General features: G+C 42.2%; 1 protein-coding gene across 8 annotated transcripts in view; it reads right to left on the bottom strand.

Moving 5' to 3' along the window:
* Window positions 1-16137, bottom strand: part of GAB3 (GRB2 associated binding protein 3) — a 93038-nt gene that overhangs the window by 24024 nt on the left and 52877 nt on the right. For 7 of the 8 annotated variants that reach the window (XM_081180176.1, XM_081180173.1, XM_081180179.1 and 4 more), the window contains exons 2-3: window positions 8825-9128; window positions 385-601 (exon numbers count right to left, since the gene is read on the bottom strand). In XM_081180176.1, the coding sequence (XP_081036302.1) occupies window positions 385-601; window positions 8825-9128 (521 nt within the window). Of the gene's footprint in view, window positions 1-384; window positions 602-8824; window positions 9129-10379; window positions 10537-16137 lie in introns of those variants that run through there. The other variant, XM_081180178.1, reaches the window with a different exon arrangement.

Raw genomic sequence — 16137 nt, 5'->3', positions numbered from 1 at the left:
TTTTGGGAGCGGTAGCTCTGTGAGGGGAATAGGGAACTCAGCTCTCTTAATGAACTACAGCTCCCAGAATTCTTTGGGGGAGGTTGTGACTGTTTAAAGTGGCACCATAGAGCTTTAAATATAAGGTGTACATATGGCCACAATTTATGAACTTACATCTATGTGCTAAGTTCCCTTGGTTCCAAACTTACTTTGGGAATAACCCTGTTTTGCCCCCCAAAACTGAAAGGCACTCAACCTTCCCCACTGGCCTCCAGATGTTCTGGACCACAACTCACAGCAGCCCCAGCCAGGACACGGTTGCTAATGGGAGTTGTACTTGAGCAACATCTGGAAGGCCACAAAGTTGGAGGAAGGTTGTATCAGAGAGAGTTATGGTGATACCTGACATGACTGAGTTTTCCGGTCTCACAGTTCGATAAGAACAGATAGTCAGGAAGGAAGACAGACTCTGACTCGCTTGCTGTCTCCTCTGCAGCAGAAGCATCCGCAGCAGCCTGGTCGGCCAAAAGGGAAGGGTCTGCAACCCTCAAGGCGTGGGCAGAGGCGGCTGGTGAAGGTTGCGGGGAAGTGGTGGTGTGGGAGAGGCTGTCTCCGGAATCTGTGACAAAGGAAAGAAAAGGTTATAAGTTGACGGTGCTTGTCAGGAAGTCAGTTTGGCCTTGATCCTGTAAGGGGCTTGATTCTTTCCAAGGAGTGCAGTGAAGGATTTGTGGCCTATACTAATTTCTTCATTGTTTACCTTCTGTCCGTCCAGGGTTGTTGGAACAAAGAGTAAATCTACAGTACTGAGGAAGATGAGGTCAGCACTGGAAGAAAGCCTATGTGCTGTGGCCAAATTGGACTGAAACAATCAGTACTGGTGTATACCTGGGTTTCTGTTGTTTTCTTCAGGGCCAACATTTAAAAGGAGGTTATAAATAATCTCGACTTAAAAGAAAACTTAATTTAAGAGACGTGTTCGCAACATGGGTAAAATGGAATGTTTTCAATAGCTTTTTAAAACAGTTTTTTACTGATAATGTTATTCTTTTCTTCTTTACGTAAATCATTTTGAGTTTTTAAAGGGTTTTTCTTTTGCAATCAAGCTGTGTGTGTGTGTGTGTGTGTGTGTGTGTGTGTGTATGTATCACACAGCTGTATTTATAATCAACCAGTGGACTCATACAGTTGCAACATTTGGAAACCCATGCAGAATTTCTACACATTTTGGTGGAGTGGGGTGGGAGAGAGAGATGGGCCTTGGAGAATACTAGGTTTGGGGTGTTCGTTATTATCACTGAGAGCTCTATTATGTTTCCTGAAGGATTGTGTTAATGAAATGAACTCTTTGAGCTGATGGGGATTTTATTAATGCCAAAAGGATACTACAGCAAAAAAAAGGAAGATAAGCCAGCTATACTATTTTAGGCTGGTGTTAAAGGATAACCTGGCTATCCACTTGGGTAGCATTCTGCAGGACTCCTTAAAGTCCCCCAAATATCAGAAGCCTACTTAAGGAAGGGCTTTCAATGTGGTTGCCTCTATTCTGTGGAACAGCATCCCTTTTGAGATACAACAGACAGCCATTATCTGCATTTTCCTAAAACAACTGGAGACATTTTGGTTTTGACAGGCTTTTCCAGCTGGATGAAAATGCTGGGTGTCTTTTTGTATGGTATTTAAACTTAGCTTCAGAGGTGTTTTTTGTGGGGGGGGGGTTGGTTTAAGCACTGCTTCAAAAACTATTTCTGCTTTCTTATTATTCTGATTGACTGATTATTTAATTTCTAAATAATTTCAAGATGCATGTAAATTGCCTGGACATATATGTAAAAGGCAATTCATAAATAAAATAATATTTCACACTGTGTATTTTTTGCACTATGTAGTATTCTAACAATTTAAAAAAAGTTATAAAAAGGCTGCTTCCCCAACCTGTGCGGAGGGTGGTAAGAATATTTGAGACAGCCCCCTCCAAGCACCTAATATGGCCATACCACCGCCACTGCTTAAATAGCAGTATGCAACCCAATCTTGATGACGACGACAACAACAACAATTATTGATATTTAAAGTCACATTTTTCCATTATGGATAGCCACCAAGTGTTTACATTAAAGAGAAGCTCAGCTTCCCTAACCCATAAACAGTATCTGGGAAACGAGGCCAAGATATTATCTAATGCAACATTTCCAAGAAGCAAAGTGTTTATACTGCGGGAAGACAAACTGTAGTCTACAAAATGTACAGCCAAACACTTCCCACAGACAGGTGTTCTGCATGGTCCTTTTCAAACCACCTGAGAAACACAGAGGCGGTAAGACAAGCCAGCCCCTCCCAGCCTCTGTGTGGATAAGTGGAATTTGCAAGTTAAAAGAGGGATGGGGCAGGATGGAGGGGTACAGAAAACAAAAAATGTGGAGCCAGACTGGACTGGTATCAACTCATGGGGAGGGACCACTACTCAGTGACAGAACACCTGCTTTGCATGCAGAAGATTCCAGCTTCAATCGCCAGCATCTCCAAGAAGGGCTGGGAAAGACTCCCTGACTGAAACCCTGGAGAGCTGCTGCCAATCAGTGTAGACAATACTAAGCTAGATGGATCAATGGAATGACTCATTATAAGGCATCTTCCTATCTTCCATAAAAGGGGCAGGGGAACAAAATATTTGTTCAGGTTGCAAAATCAGGTTGCCTTTCTCCATAAGACCAGCAGATGGCAGCATTTTTGTTCTACAGCCAAGCAGTTCCATCAAGATTGATCTGTTCTTAGGATACCGCTTTTGTGTATTTACTACCCGGCAAGGTGTCATTCTAAAGCCTTTGCAAGATCTACATCTATTTCTATAAACAGCCACACACTCAAGTGCATGCTTATTGATTAAAGCAAAGGAAAACTCATGCATGCATTTACATTATGTCTACAATGAAAGCCTACACATTTTAGAAAAGCCACTTAAATCTTACTGTTAAATGAGTCATGGACCAATTTGGAACACAAACAGCTTTTCAGATACAGAGTTTATCTGATGCACAGAAATGGGCAGTGCTGCTGCCAGCAATGATACTTCCAAAAAGGCTGCAAGATCAATATTCTAAACTATCGGGGTTACTGCTAAAGGGAGATGGGTGTTGCGTCCTCCGGAAGTGCCTTCTTGTCTGGCAATGGCACTGCCATTCTAGCAGAATCAGCTTAACTAGAAAGTGTTGGAAGTCCTCGCTGCACCTTAAAGTGGCATTTGAACAAGTATGTAAAAGAATTTGCAGACTATACTCCGGTGTAATTAATAACCCACTGGATAAAATGGCCTCTATTTTGCAAAATCAATCTTCCTGCACATGTCCCAGGCCAAATCTGGCATAAAAGGTCAAATATTCTGGGACAAGAACTCATACCACCAGAAACTGGTGCAGTTAGAGCCAGACTAGAAGGCCTAGGTACCCACCTTACCCAAAGAGCCTAGGTGCCCTTCTCCCCAAGCAGCCAGAGGCTAGGGAGCTGGCAGCACCAAATGGTCCTGCACCAGGAAGCATGGGCGTAGCCAGGACTTTAGTTTGGGGGGGCAGAAGTGATGTCATTGGTCAGTTAGTTAAGTATTTCTATGGTTTTACTTGGTCTAGGGGAGGACAGCTGCCCCCACTGCCCCCCTTTGGCTATGCCCATGCCAGGAAGTGAAGTGCTGCTCACTGTCCTCAAGGCTGCAACTGTTCACCATTTTAAACTGAATCATTTCCAACCCAGGGTGAGAGTGACAGCAGGCTCAGCCAATCAGACACCATATTTTGGGGGTGGGGGGATGGACCCAATAAGGATACCAAAGCAGTGAGGGGACAGGCATTCTCTAAATTGGTAACGGGGGGGGGGATTTATTTATTTTATTTCATGGAATTGATGCACTGCTTGATTGCAAAATGTATATATATATGTTTATATATAAATAAATAAATAAATAGGCTCATTGTGCTTCCCAACCGGCTGATAGAATAGCATCTTCAAGGGGATCAAGGTTGTTATCTGATTACTGGGGGCAGAGAGGGTAAAGTGAAGGGAAAAGGGGGTTTAAGCTACCTTTCTGTGGGGGGGGGGTCTGGTATGGGGGGAGTGGATCTGCTGCTTTTCAGAGTGCAATGCTGCCTGTCACTGCCCTCCCAAGCTCCAACATGGGAATTAGTAAGTAAACCAAAATAGTAACAACAAAGCAAAACAAAAACCATTAAATCTCCAATGATCTTTCATTGAAAGGAAACCCAAAGCACCACCCTTGGAAAATCACACTGCTCAGGGAAGCAGGGAGCACGATGCAATATGTCTTCTGAATGACAAATTGCTGGGCGTTTTGTGCATTGTGAGCTCTTTTTGCAATTACTGGAGGGAGGGGGCAGCACATCAATTAAAAATCTCTCCAAACTGTGCTCTCTCTTCAGGCGCTGGACCGTTTGGGGAGTGCCGGAGGTAAGATGGATTTCATCCATCTGCTCCAACTGTCCTGGAGCCCTTGTTAATAGTGATAGGGTTTCTAATGGGCTGTGTGATCCTTGAAGATAAACCTCAGTGACATTCAGATAAAACTGGCAAGGCTAGAATCCAAATCTCTGGAGAGAACTCAGACTCAGGCAAATGAAGCTGCCCACTGAAGGGAAGAAACAAGAATCCCTCGATTTGCATAATTTATTGTAAGCCATTTTGCATCTCCCAGGGAAACAGGTAGAAAACATCCTTTCCCAACCTGGCACCCTTCGGGTGTTTTGGACTACGACTCCCATCAGCTGTGATGGCAGGTGATGATGGGAGTTGTAGTCCAAAACACCTGGACAGTATCGTGCTGAGCAGAGAGGGTGTGTGTGTGTGTGAGAGAGAGAGAGAGAGAGAGAGAGAGTTTTTTTTACAATACTTGTATTCAGACCATTCAATTTTCTAAAAATGGTCTGAGCACATTTGCGGAAGCTGACACTGAAAATGACTATGCTTATCTGAGGACCAATGTATACAAAATCACAGCAAACTGGAGTCTGGGATTAATGCAATGAGAAGTAGTTATCTTCCCAAACCATTCCCAGCCAGAAAATCCTCTCCACCCACCTCCCCTCTTTCACCTCCCTTCAACAAACCCCTTGCCTTAACATTCCATAGCCAAAGCCCGCCTTCCCCAATGTGGCACCTCCTCATTCAGGATGTTCTCCCTATCCCTAACCACCTGCACAGTCTGCTGTTGTTCTTGGAATAAACAAATAAATGAAAATTAAAACTGATGATATATGATTCTCCAAGAATATAATCAACAGGGACTGCCCCCCAACTTACATTGCTCACCAACCCTCTTGTCAATTCCCCACCCTGTCCCTTTACACCTCACCCAAAACCCTCACAGCTCTTTCAAACTTCCCATCCCCTTGCAACTCCTCTGTGTGTCTCCATCCTCCCTTCGTCCAAAATGCTGTTGTTTAAAATTGCCACTTTGAAAGCTGGCTCTCTCCCGCCCCCTACATCCCCTACGCTGTGATGTGGCACTCCAAATCCTCCAATGGTGGCTGCGTGATGACAGCCTTAAATTTTTATGTATATAGGAAGATAAAAACAGCACCCATACGATTGGGAACATAGATATTTAAACAGACAAAAAAGGCAGAGAACCCACCAGAAGCAGGGAAGGAAAATCAGTGTTGGCTGTAAAGGGAGGGAGGCCGTCTGAAGAAACGAGCAAGCCCATCTAGCAAGGGTCGGCTAATGGGCTGGAAGTCTGGTCTTGGCTTTATGTACATCTGGGGCAAGTGTTTTGAATGTATTCTGGAAGGGGTATTATATGCAAATGAGCACTCAAATTATGAGAGAGTTGGGTTTGTTTGTTTGTTTGTTTGTTTGTTTGTTTGTTTGCTTTTTAAAAGCTTCTACTAGTAAATGCATCCAGTCTCTAAGGTCAACATTCTAGGGAAGGGGAAAGAAACTGGGACCTTCTGCATGTGAAGCAGATGCTCTACCATTGATCATCCATCCCTGAGGTGAGTTTACAGTGATTTCATTAGGAATCTCAAAGATTCTTACACCTGTCAGTAAATAAATTTTGACATGAACAGTTTAAGGCAACACACAACCCTCTGGATGCTGTTGGACTTCCAACTTGCATCAGCCCCAGCCAGCATTGCTGATGGTCAGAAATAACAGGAGTTGTAGTCCCACAAAGTATTGAGGCATCACGTTGGGTATCCAAAGCTTAAGGGGCTGCACTGCTTAATGACGTGCAAGCAAACCCACTTTTCAAATGAGTGGCAAAGGAGTTCCTCTTTGAGAGCCTATGACCCTGCTGGTGGAGTAAGTGCTAGATACTTTGGAGACAGAGGTGAGGCCAAGTCTTGCAGGAAGTTGAACTGTCAACATGGACATACCCAAGGAAGAAGTACCTTGTTCAGAAATCACAACCTTGAAACCATGGTCTGAGCAATGTGGGCTCACAAACACTTTCTGTCCTCTGTCTCCTTCACTTCCTTGCTTTCGATAACAAACTAGTTCTCTGGTGCCACACAAGATTACTAAATATTAAGACAACACCGTCTCCAATTATTTTACACGTTTCTCCTCCGAATACTTTAATGACCGTGTTTGCTTTTTGTACTCTGGTTGCTGGGTTTGTTTATGGATATTTGATGTTTTCCAGTTTCCAGTTTTGTATTTTGTTGACTATAAGCTGCTTTGAGGGCCGCTAAGGCGCAGGAAAGCAGCACATAGAGTAATTACAGTCTGAAAGTTCCCCCTCCCAACAAATATTATACCCGAGGGAAAAGGATCAGGATCTTGTCAGCAGGTTGGATTCTTATCTCCCTGACCCTCTACAGGCCATTTTTAGGGGCTCCTGTTCATTCCTTGGCAGCCATGGGCTTCAGCCAATGTTAGTCCTATTCAAGAGTAGTCCCACTGAAATTAATGAACATGGCTAGCTTACATGCAGCTAATCCACAGCAAATGCACAATGTCTCTGAGAAACAGACAGCAAAAGTCACACAGAGTAAAGGGGCAGAAAGTTGATCTCCAAGGCTCAGAACTGGCAAGCACTAATTCCTCTGAGTACTCTCTCCAGCCCATTAGCAAATGCTCTTTGCAGGGAGAGCAAGTGAGAATACGAAAGTGTCCCTTTGGGCTGTGCCGACATCTGAAGCCAGGCTCCAAGGACAGAAGCCGGTGGCCTTCTGCACATTTTCCTAAGAGCCTAGTAATAAAATTGAGGTCCATTAAAGGCACATGGCAGCATCTGCAGACCATAAATTATGTATGTCCATTTTCTATGGAGGGAGCAAAGAGATTCTATGTTTGTTCTCATTCTCCCCCTTCCCCCTTCTCTTCCTCCTGCTCCCTGCTCTGCAATCAAGGCAGCAGTCTGCTTTCACCATCAGAATAAAGCTTTATTTGATAAGCTGAAGCACTAATTGGGAAAAGAAAAATCACTGAAGCTTGCACATATGACTACAGAGCAAGATAGGAGAGTACATAAACCTCTGGTCCATCCTGCCTGGACTACTGTAATGAACTGTACGTGAAGCTGCCCTTTAATACCATCCAGAGACTGCAGCTAGTGTAAAATGTGGCTGCCAGGTTGGTAAGGGTAAGTGGGACAGCCCAATGGAACCATGTGTCACTCAGAGCACTGCACTGGCTGCCAATGAACTAATTCAAGGTATTAGCACTAGCACACAAGGTCCTGCATGGCTTGGGACTAAAGTACTTAAGGGAGCCCCTTCCCCAATATCAGCCAGTTATACCTGCAACCACAGCAGGAATGGCTGTAACTCTGCTTTGCATGTATAAAGTCCCTGGTTCAATTCTCAGCATCTCCAGGTAGGGCTGGGAGAGTCCCTGTCAGAAATCCTGAACCACTGATTAGCAATGTAGACAATACTGAGCCACATGGACCATTGGTCCGACATAGTATGAGGCAGTTTCATATGTTCCAGTGCTTCTTAAGGCACAGATGGGGATACTGTGATCCTCCAAAAAGGTTGTTAGACTTCAGCTCCCATCAGCTTAACCAGCACTGCCAATGGTCAAGCCTGATGGGAGTTGTAGTCCTGCAAATATTCAGAGGGTTCCCCATCTCTGCCCTGTGGCATGCCTGCTACTCAGCAATTCTTTTGCCTTGCAAATATACTGAGCTTCAGCTATGTTGGCTGATAATATAAGCTGAGGATTCTAGCAACCCATCCCCTCAATCAATAAATACACTGGGCTAAATGCATCTGACGTTAAGCTGCGTCCTCCAAGTCTAAAAGCAAATTAAAGTGGTATATAGATTTGGTATGTTCCAGTGATAACATCAGAAAACTGGCTTTTAGTTTCCCCTTTTTTCTTTTAAGGGACACTGAAACATTTCTCGTAATCAACAAGCCATCTGCAAGATGATTCATTCCAGGGCATACGGCATAAAAATGAAAGTGCACGCTGCAAATCTCTTGGAGAATTGTGACTGGAAAACCTGCCTCTTTAAAGGGAGTTCTCCCCCAAAACTGGTGCCTTCCAGAGGTTTTGAACTGGGGCTGATGGGATTTGTAGTTCAAAATATTTGGAGGACCCCAGGTTGCAAAAGCCTCTGTCAAGATTTTGGTGCTTGCTTCTCTAAATTTCAGACAAATGCAGATATATTTAAAAGTGGTTTTGGTCAGGGAAACTTTTACAAACATGTTCCAAAATACAATATTCAAAAAACTTGAGAGGCGGGGAGGAATGCCCCCTTCATAGGTATGCAAAATGCTTCCACATGGTCAGAGACTTTCTCCAACCAAGCTGTGATTCATTTAAGATATTAACAGTGAATGAACCACTTTTGCATGAGTTTTATCCATCTTTCCATTCCTACCTGTTCCATCTTCCAAATGTCCGAAGTTGCAGATTTGGGTGATGTGGTGCACCCAAGCCTGCATTTCCTCCTCCGATTTGGCCACCAGGTAGAAGGTGCGGTAAGTCGTTTTCACAATGAAGACAAAGTTGTTTTGGAATTCTTTCTTGATGAAGCTCGAGCCCGAGTGTTTCACCACCTCACATTCATTCAGGTCGATCACCCGGATGGGTTTCTTGGAATGGCTGTTTCGGTAATACTCTAGGACATCAGGGTTTCCGCTCATCCGACCCTGGCGCAACACGAACCAGCGCTTTCGCCAAGCCTGCGAAAAAAATAGCGAGAAGGATTGTTGGTGGCAATGTGTGTCTGCCAAAATAATTTAAATAGGAAAATATTCTGGAATTTCCCCCCTATACAGATGAGCATAATTTGCATCATTTACATCAGAAAAGATTCAGGCTGCATCAGAAATTTCTTTTTAGTTATAAATAAAAACAAAGATGGAATGAAAGAAAAAAGGAACATGTGAATAATAATGATAATACTCCTATTAACTCACATTAATGACACACTAACCACCAGTATTGCCCATCTTAAGTTAATATAAGACCTCCAGATGTCAAAATAGGTATCCACACAGAACTGATTTTTCCTCTCCGCACAAGACACATCATATGGGGACTTCTGGAGAGGAAAAATGGCGGGCGTCATGGCAGCGAGCAGCTCCTGAAGCCAGCCAGAGCCAACTGCGCTACTAGGCTGGCTCCGGGTTGCTGAGGCTGCCGCTGCCACGTTTCTGAGGGATAGATTTGCAAATCTGGGGACATTCTGGGGAAGGAATTTGTCCAGGGACAGTCCCCAGGAACCAGGGATGTCTGGTAACCCTACATCAGAAATGTGTGCAAACTGTAAATATGCAGGTTCCTATCACATATAGCATATTCTAACAATTGAAAAGGCCTGTTTTGTTTTGTTTAATTTTATTTTTGGATTTCCAGGTTTACAAACAATAACAAAGAAAACAATTAGGATATAATCAATAAATCCCCTTTGACTTCCTTCCTCCTCTTTTGTGGATCCTTATGCCAATATTTTCTCCCTGATTCCTAATTCTTCCAGTCAGTTTTGCCATTTCAGCACAGTCCATCAGTTTTATCTACCATTCTTCCTTGGTAGAATGTTTTCTTTCAATCTCTGAACTAACAAAGTCTGGGCAGCTGAATAGTCTCTTCAGGTCACAGGATTTCGGGAAATGGCTGTTATGTGCCATGGTCCAGAGGTTAGTATGGGATCATCAAGCAAAGAGAACCATGATTTTCAGAGAGAGGGGAGAGATATGTCTTTTGTGGGCTGTGCCCAGACCAAATGAGCATCATCTCTCTCATCAACCCAAAGTTCTCTGTGATGGGCCAAACATTTGGAAAGGGTGCTTCAACTTCACCACAGGAGAGGGTGGACTATGGACAACTCAGAACAGAGCCAACTCCAGGTTTGATGAAGCTCTCAGCAAAAGGTCCCTCTAATTTGCGCCCCCCCCCCCAAATATCAGTGGCCTTGGTCCTATGTTGGCTACATTGCAGCAGGCAGCATTTATGCAGCAAGTCACTTCTGGAACTACAGTAGAATATACTGCAAGCTTTGTGATGACGACAAGAACAACAACTTATATGCAGCCAATCTGACTGGGGTGCCTCAGCCACTCTGGGCGACTTCTGGTAAATTATAAAACCACAGTAAAACATCGCACATTAAAAACTTCCCTATACTGTACAGGAATTACTGGGTTATCTGCATCCAGAAAAAAATTTGTTTGCAAGAAAATACGGAAATGAATGCAAAACCTGTGCAAAATGCCCGGAAGTGGCTTTTACATCATCTGAAGGCTAAAATATAATGTGGAATTTAACGGTTTGGGAAAAGTAATCAAAACAGAATAAACTGTGATGTGAATGTAGCCATTGTGCACACCGCCCCATTTCATCCTTGGGTGGGTTGAAGAACCTGCCAAAATCTTGGTGCTTGCCTTCAGATCACTTTTCAGGGGTCTGGTGAAGAAAAGGGTGAAAGTGAAAAAGGGCACTTCCGGGTTCCTGCGACATGGCAGACAGACCACGCATATGACAGCTCTGTCAGATTCGGCCTCACGGAGCCTCTGGGAAGAGCACTTCCCCAAAAAACTCCAAGAGGAGTACTAGGGTGTCTTGGGGTCCTGCTGTTCACAAAGGGCACCTTGGCATTGCTGGTCTCTGCTCTCCGTCCCGGAGAGGTGAGGGGGGGGGGGAGCCGAGTGAAAGCGACGGTGAACTAGGCACCATCGCAGCTCCGTGAGGCAAAAATCTTTGGGCTTACATTTCTTTTAAAAGCCAGAGGCATTTTGGGCATTTTAAGCAATGACATTCCAAAAAATTTAAGGTAAATTTTCCTATATGCCACGGCCACAGCTTGAACACTGGTAGCAATTAACTGGAAAGGGGAAAATGTTCTAACATTATCGGATTGGCAATGTAAATTACAGGAATTACAGGAATTGCAGAAATGACGCAATTGCCCAACAGTTTGAGCGGAAATAAAAGACAAGTGTTTGTTCAAAAATGGAATAAATATAAGAGGCATCTACAAAATTATAACAGTGGTATAATGTCTATGGAAGCATTCGATTGACCCTCGTCTAAAGTAGCCCATAAGAAATAAGACAAATTGTTGTAAGAATGTATTAGAGAATATAGAATGAGTAAGCTAATAATGATAGGTGCATTCATCATCAGAAAGATGACGCACCAGGAAATGATAGGAAGTCTAGTCTCATTTATTTTATGTTAGTAAAAAGATAAGAAAAAGGGGGAGGGGAGAGAAACAGCATAAATCTAAGTTAAGTTTAATTTCTGTAAACATATAGAAGATTATTTGTATATGGTTTTTGTTTATACGGTTCTGTTTATATTTTTGTTCATTCAAGCATGTGTACATTATCTATGTTATATACGAATTTCAATAAAGTATTTGGAAAAAAAGAAAAAGGAAAAGGAAAGGAAAGAAAAGAAAAGAAAAAGAAAAGGGGGAAAAAGAAAGAAAGTGCTGGTGAACTAGCCACCACTGAAGCTCTGTGAGGCAAAGCCTCTGATCCAGCCACAAGCGGTTACCATTCCAGCATATTGAAGCCGGCTGCAAAGGTGAGGACTGTTTAATTTGATCAATTCGGCAAAAAAACGGGAGTGTTAAAAGGAAGTCCACTCCCGTTCCTCGTGCTACAAGCACGAAATATATACAAGTGAAGTGTTGATGAAGTTTACTTTGGGAGATAAGTTAACTAATGAACAATAAGGATTAAAAGATTCCACACAGCTTTCGTTTATACTAATCTCAAGAATTTTTAAAGCATCAAAATTGACTTGAATTCAATTTGAACCTGATTCTATCCTATGTTGTGATTGAACTTGACTGAAAATGGAGATCAAACAGGAGAAGGATTGCAATGTTATTTAATGGAAGAATACAACAAATTTCCTCTCTGGAAGAAAGATTGGACTGACTCTCTGAATCTACGCTACTTTTAGGAAAGAATTTTTTGATCTTTCAGAGTGTTGAAGGCATCTAACCTAATGGAATTATAATTGTGGACTTATTTTATTAAAAGGTATCAGCTGGTTTAAAATCATGATTAAAAAAGAGGACTATAATATTCATTGCTAATATTGAACTAAATCAGACTTTAAAATAACATTAATATTATAGTTTTATTCATATTGGTAATTAAAAATCATTTTGATGGGAATATATAACCGTTAAAATCTGGTTTTGGAAGGGGGGTAGGAAAGAGGCTGGAAGTAATGGTTTTCTCTACTGAGTCTAGTGAAATGGCCTAATAAAGTACTGATAAAGCCAAAATAACACCTTCCTTGGTGGGAAAGGACTTTTTGTTTTGGAATTAAATCTTAGAGAGGAAGCTGGGAAACTGGGAGAGAATTGGCCCCCCTTCATCCCAAATTAGAAATGGCAGAAGAAAAAATCTCAATGTTGAAACAAACCAGCAGGGCTGTAAGACAAGAGAACATAAAATATGAATTATACGATTTGTTTTTAGAATTTAAAAGAGAACTGTTTGATCAGATAAAGGAAAATGTTGATAAGGCAGCTTCTCAAATTCGGGAAAATACTAATTTACTTTCAGAGGCTATGGGACAATTTAAAGAGGTGAATGTACAAACCACTGAGGTGGGAAAGGTTGAGGTGGGAGGTTCAAGGAAAATGCAAGGGAAAGTAAGGGTGGTCCACGACAAAAATGGCACCTCATGCGAATTGATTTGGGAGGCTTTGACTGTGATGGAGACAAAACAGGAAGGGAGGGCAAAAGGTATGAGAGGCTACTATATGTGGTGGCATTGTAAAGTTATTAAGAAGGCCTGGGAAGTGACATATAAAGATTTGAAGAGAATGTTGAAAATGATTTTTGTTAAAAAAACACACAGATGCTATGATTTTGAAAGGTACAGGACTTAATGGATTTATTGAGTGAAAGACTTTGTCCCTGCATCTGAGAGTGGACGCCAGACCAAGACCAGCCCATCCCTATAGAAGGAAGAAGCCACCGCCAAAGAAGATAAAGAAGATTGGCAAAACAAATTAGTGAACTATGCAGGACATATTAGATAATTTGAAACCCAAGAAAGAAAAAGGACATTGATTTTTTTAAAAGGGGAAATGCATACTTTGCAAGCTTTGTGTATAGGCTTCTACATTAGTTGAACTTCTAAAAGGCACTTGTAACAAGATGAATAAGGTTTTAAAACTGGACTGTTAGGAATATACTATTTTATGGACGTGCGTGAATAAGTATAAAATAATGAAACCAGGAGGGGGAGTGGAGGGAAGTCAATTAAGATTTATGGTTTAAATTTTTGATTGTGATGTGTATGTTTTTGGTTTTTTGTTATCATAAAATAAATTGTATCTAAAAAGGGGGGAGGGAGAGAAGGAAAGCAAAAAGGGGTAGGTGTGAAACTAAGCAAAGTAATGATCAGGCTTCAAGTTCCTGCTACTCCCCACCCTGTCAGTCAAAGAGATTACTAAATTCATAATGTGCTCTAATGGTGCTTTTGCAGTAAATGACGGGAGGAGAAGCCTGCTATTACCACCTCAAAATGGATTTTCTTCTGTAATCGTTTTGTCTTAGTAAGAAGTCCCATAGATCCAGCTGGTGAATAAATGTAATTTATGAGGTACACACGCAAGCAGATACAGTTATATTATTCCTACCATCAAATCTTTCAAGTGGGAAGGTCAAGTGAAATTTAGTTCACCCTCCTCCCTTTTCAAAGTCTCTACTTCCAGAATGAGGCATCAAAATGGGCTGTGAAACGTCAGACTCTAGGTGAGGGGGCAGCTCTCCCACTGCCACACCATGAAGGGGTATTGAATTTAGTGGGATGAATATCACCTTCTCCCCCCCCCCCCAACAATGCCGTTTCAGGGCCTAATGCCAGCTACTGCCATTAAAAGCACCAACAGCAGATCTGTGTCTGTTATGTTTATATGTTTCGTCTTACATATATCGTCATCTTGGACTAGGCCTACACATGCGCAGCAGAAATGAATTGCTTGATTGAGGAGGTGGTTGCACAGACTATACCACTTCACACTGAGGGGCAGCCTATGCCACTTTTGATATTCTTCCACATTAGAAAAAGGGGGGAAAACCAACCCTCTATGAAATTAAAAAAATTAGAAAAGATCTACTCCAGTACAACTGTTTGTCTTCTATGACTGCCAACTATCTGCTACAACAGCTGATTCCAATTTAGTGGTAAAGGGCAGGTAAAAATATGAATAAATCCAAGTTATTGCAATTTTTTTTTCTTTTTAAATAATGTTCGGTTTAATAAGAACATTAAGGATAGCCCTGATGGTCCCTCAAATTCATAGTCATGTTCAGTGCCAACCAGATGTCTATGGGAAGCCTGCAAGCAAAACCTGAATACAACTGCAGTCTTGCATCTTGTGCTACCCAACAACTGGTCTTTAGAGGTATACTGCCTCTGACAGTGAAGACAGAACATAGCCATTGTGGCTAGTAGCCATGCATACCCTATCCTCCATGAATTTGTCTACTTCTCTTTTTAAAGCCAAACAAGTTGGTGGCAATCACTAGTGAATTCCAGTTTAACTATGTGTTATGTGAAGAAGCCCTATTGTCTGTTCTGAATCTTCCAACATTCAGCTTCACTGGATGGCCCAAAGTTCTCACATTATGAGAAAGGGAGAAAAAAACTAGTAACTGATAGCCTTACCCTTCATGAAAACATGGTTAGCAACTGACCAGTGTTTTGAACAACAGAATGAAGCCACTATATGTAACCCTTCAGGAGTCCTTGACAAGTAAGAGATGTGAATAACAAAGAGGAATTGGGAGAGATTTGATTAATCTGATTGGCATCAGCACAATGGAATCCACTGGGCAAATGGAAAATTTCAAATTTTATCTTCAGTGCAAGTAGGGGGAGAGACCTAGACTGTTCTGCCCTAAATGTCTTCTTTCTTTCCAAAAAATAAGGGTGAATTATTGTCAAAGCAGCCCAAATAGGCATATCAATCTAAGCTTTCTTTAGCTGTCTGGGAGGAGAAGCATCGCATTTATTTTTGGATTCCTGGAAACAAGCTCCTAATTGCTTAGAGGCTCTGATACACACTTTATGTTTATATGCTTTCTGACGCTTGCTTTTATTAGCTTGAGAGAGTAGCCTTCCACAAAATGATTGCACCCTGGCTGAAGAGTCTCCATAAATCTATATTAATTTGCATCCATCCTTCATAAATGAAGAAATCCATTGCAAAAGCACCAGTGATTTTATTCCTGGTCCAATGCCCAGGGTGTAACCAGATATCTTTTTTATGCTTATCATCCCCACATTTTTCATTTATGGGGCCATCTACCATTAGCCAAACAACAGAGTTCTGACTAAAACCACCAAATGCTCCTACAAACAGCTTGCAGTCTCTGCATCCACTGAATAAGGATCAGTTGTGAGGATAGGGCTGCCAACCTTTTGGGGCCATTGGGCACATTTCAAATTTGGAAAAGGTGCAATGGGAGCACACCAGTCACAAAATGACTGCCATTGGAGGGCAAGGTATAACTCACAATGGCTATTAAAGCTAAAGGAGCAGAAAGTGAGAAAGGTTCACAGGAGGGTGAGGCACCCTGGCCACAAATCAATGGGGGAAAGGAACCTACATTAGCCACTGCCACACTTGTTCATAAAGAGAAGCTCCTTGCCCATCTCCTCTGTTTACAGTGGAAGGAAGCATGGGTATCAAATCCTGGTATCCAATGAAAA

Source organism: Podarcis bocagei, assembly GCF_964188305.1.
Source record: "Podarcis bocagei genome assembly, chromosome: Z".
In the NCBI taxonomy this organism is placed as follows: Eukaryota; Metazoa; Chordata; class Lepidosauria; order Squamata; family Lacertidae; genus Podarcis; species Podarcis bocagei.
Note: the sequence above shows the minus strand (reverse complement) of the source record. Positions and strands in the feature narration are given on the sequence as shown.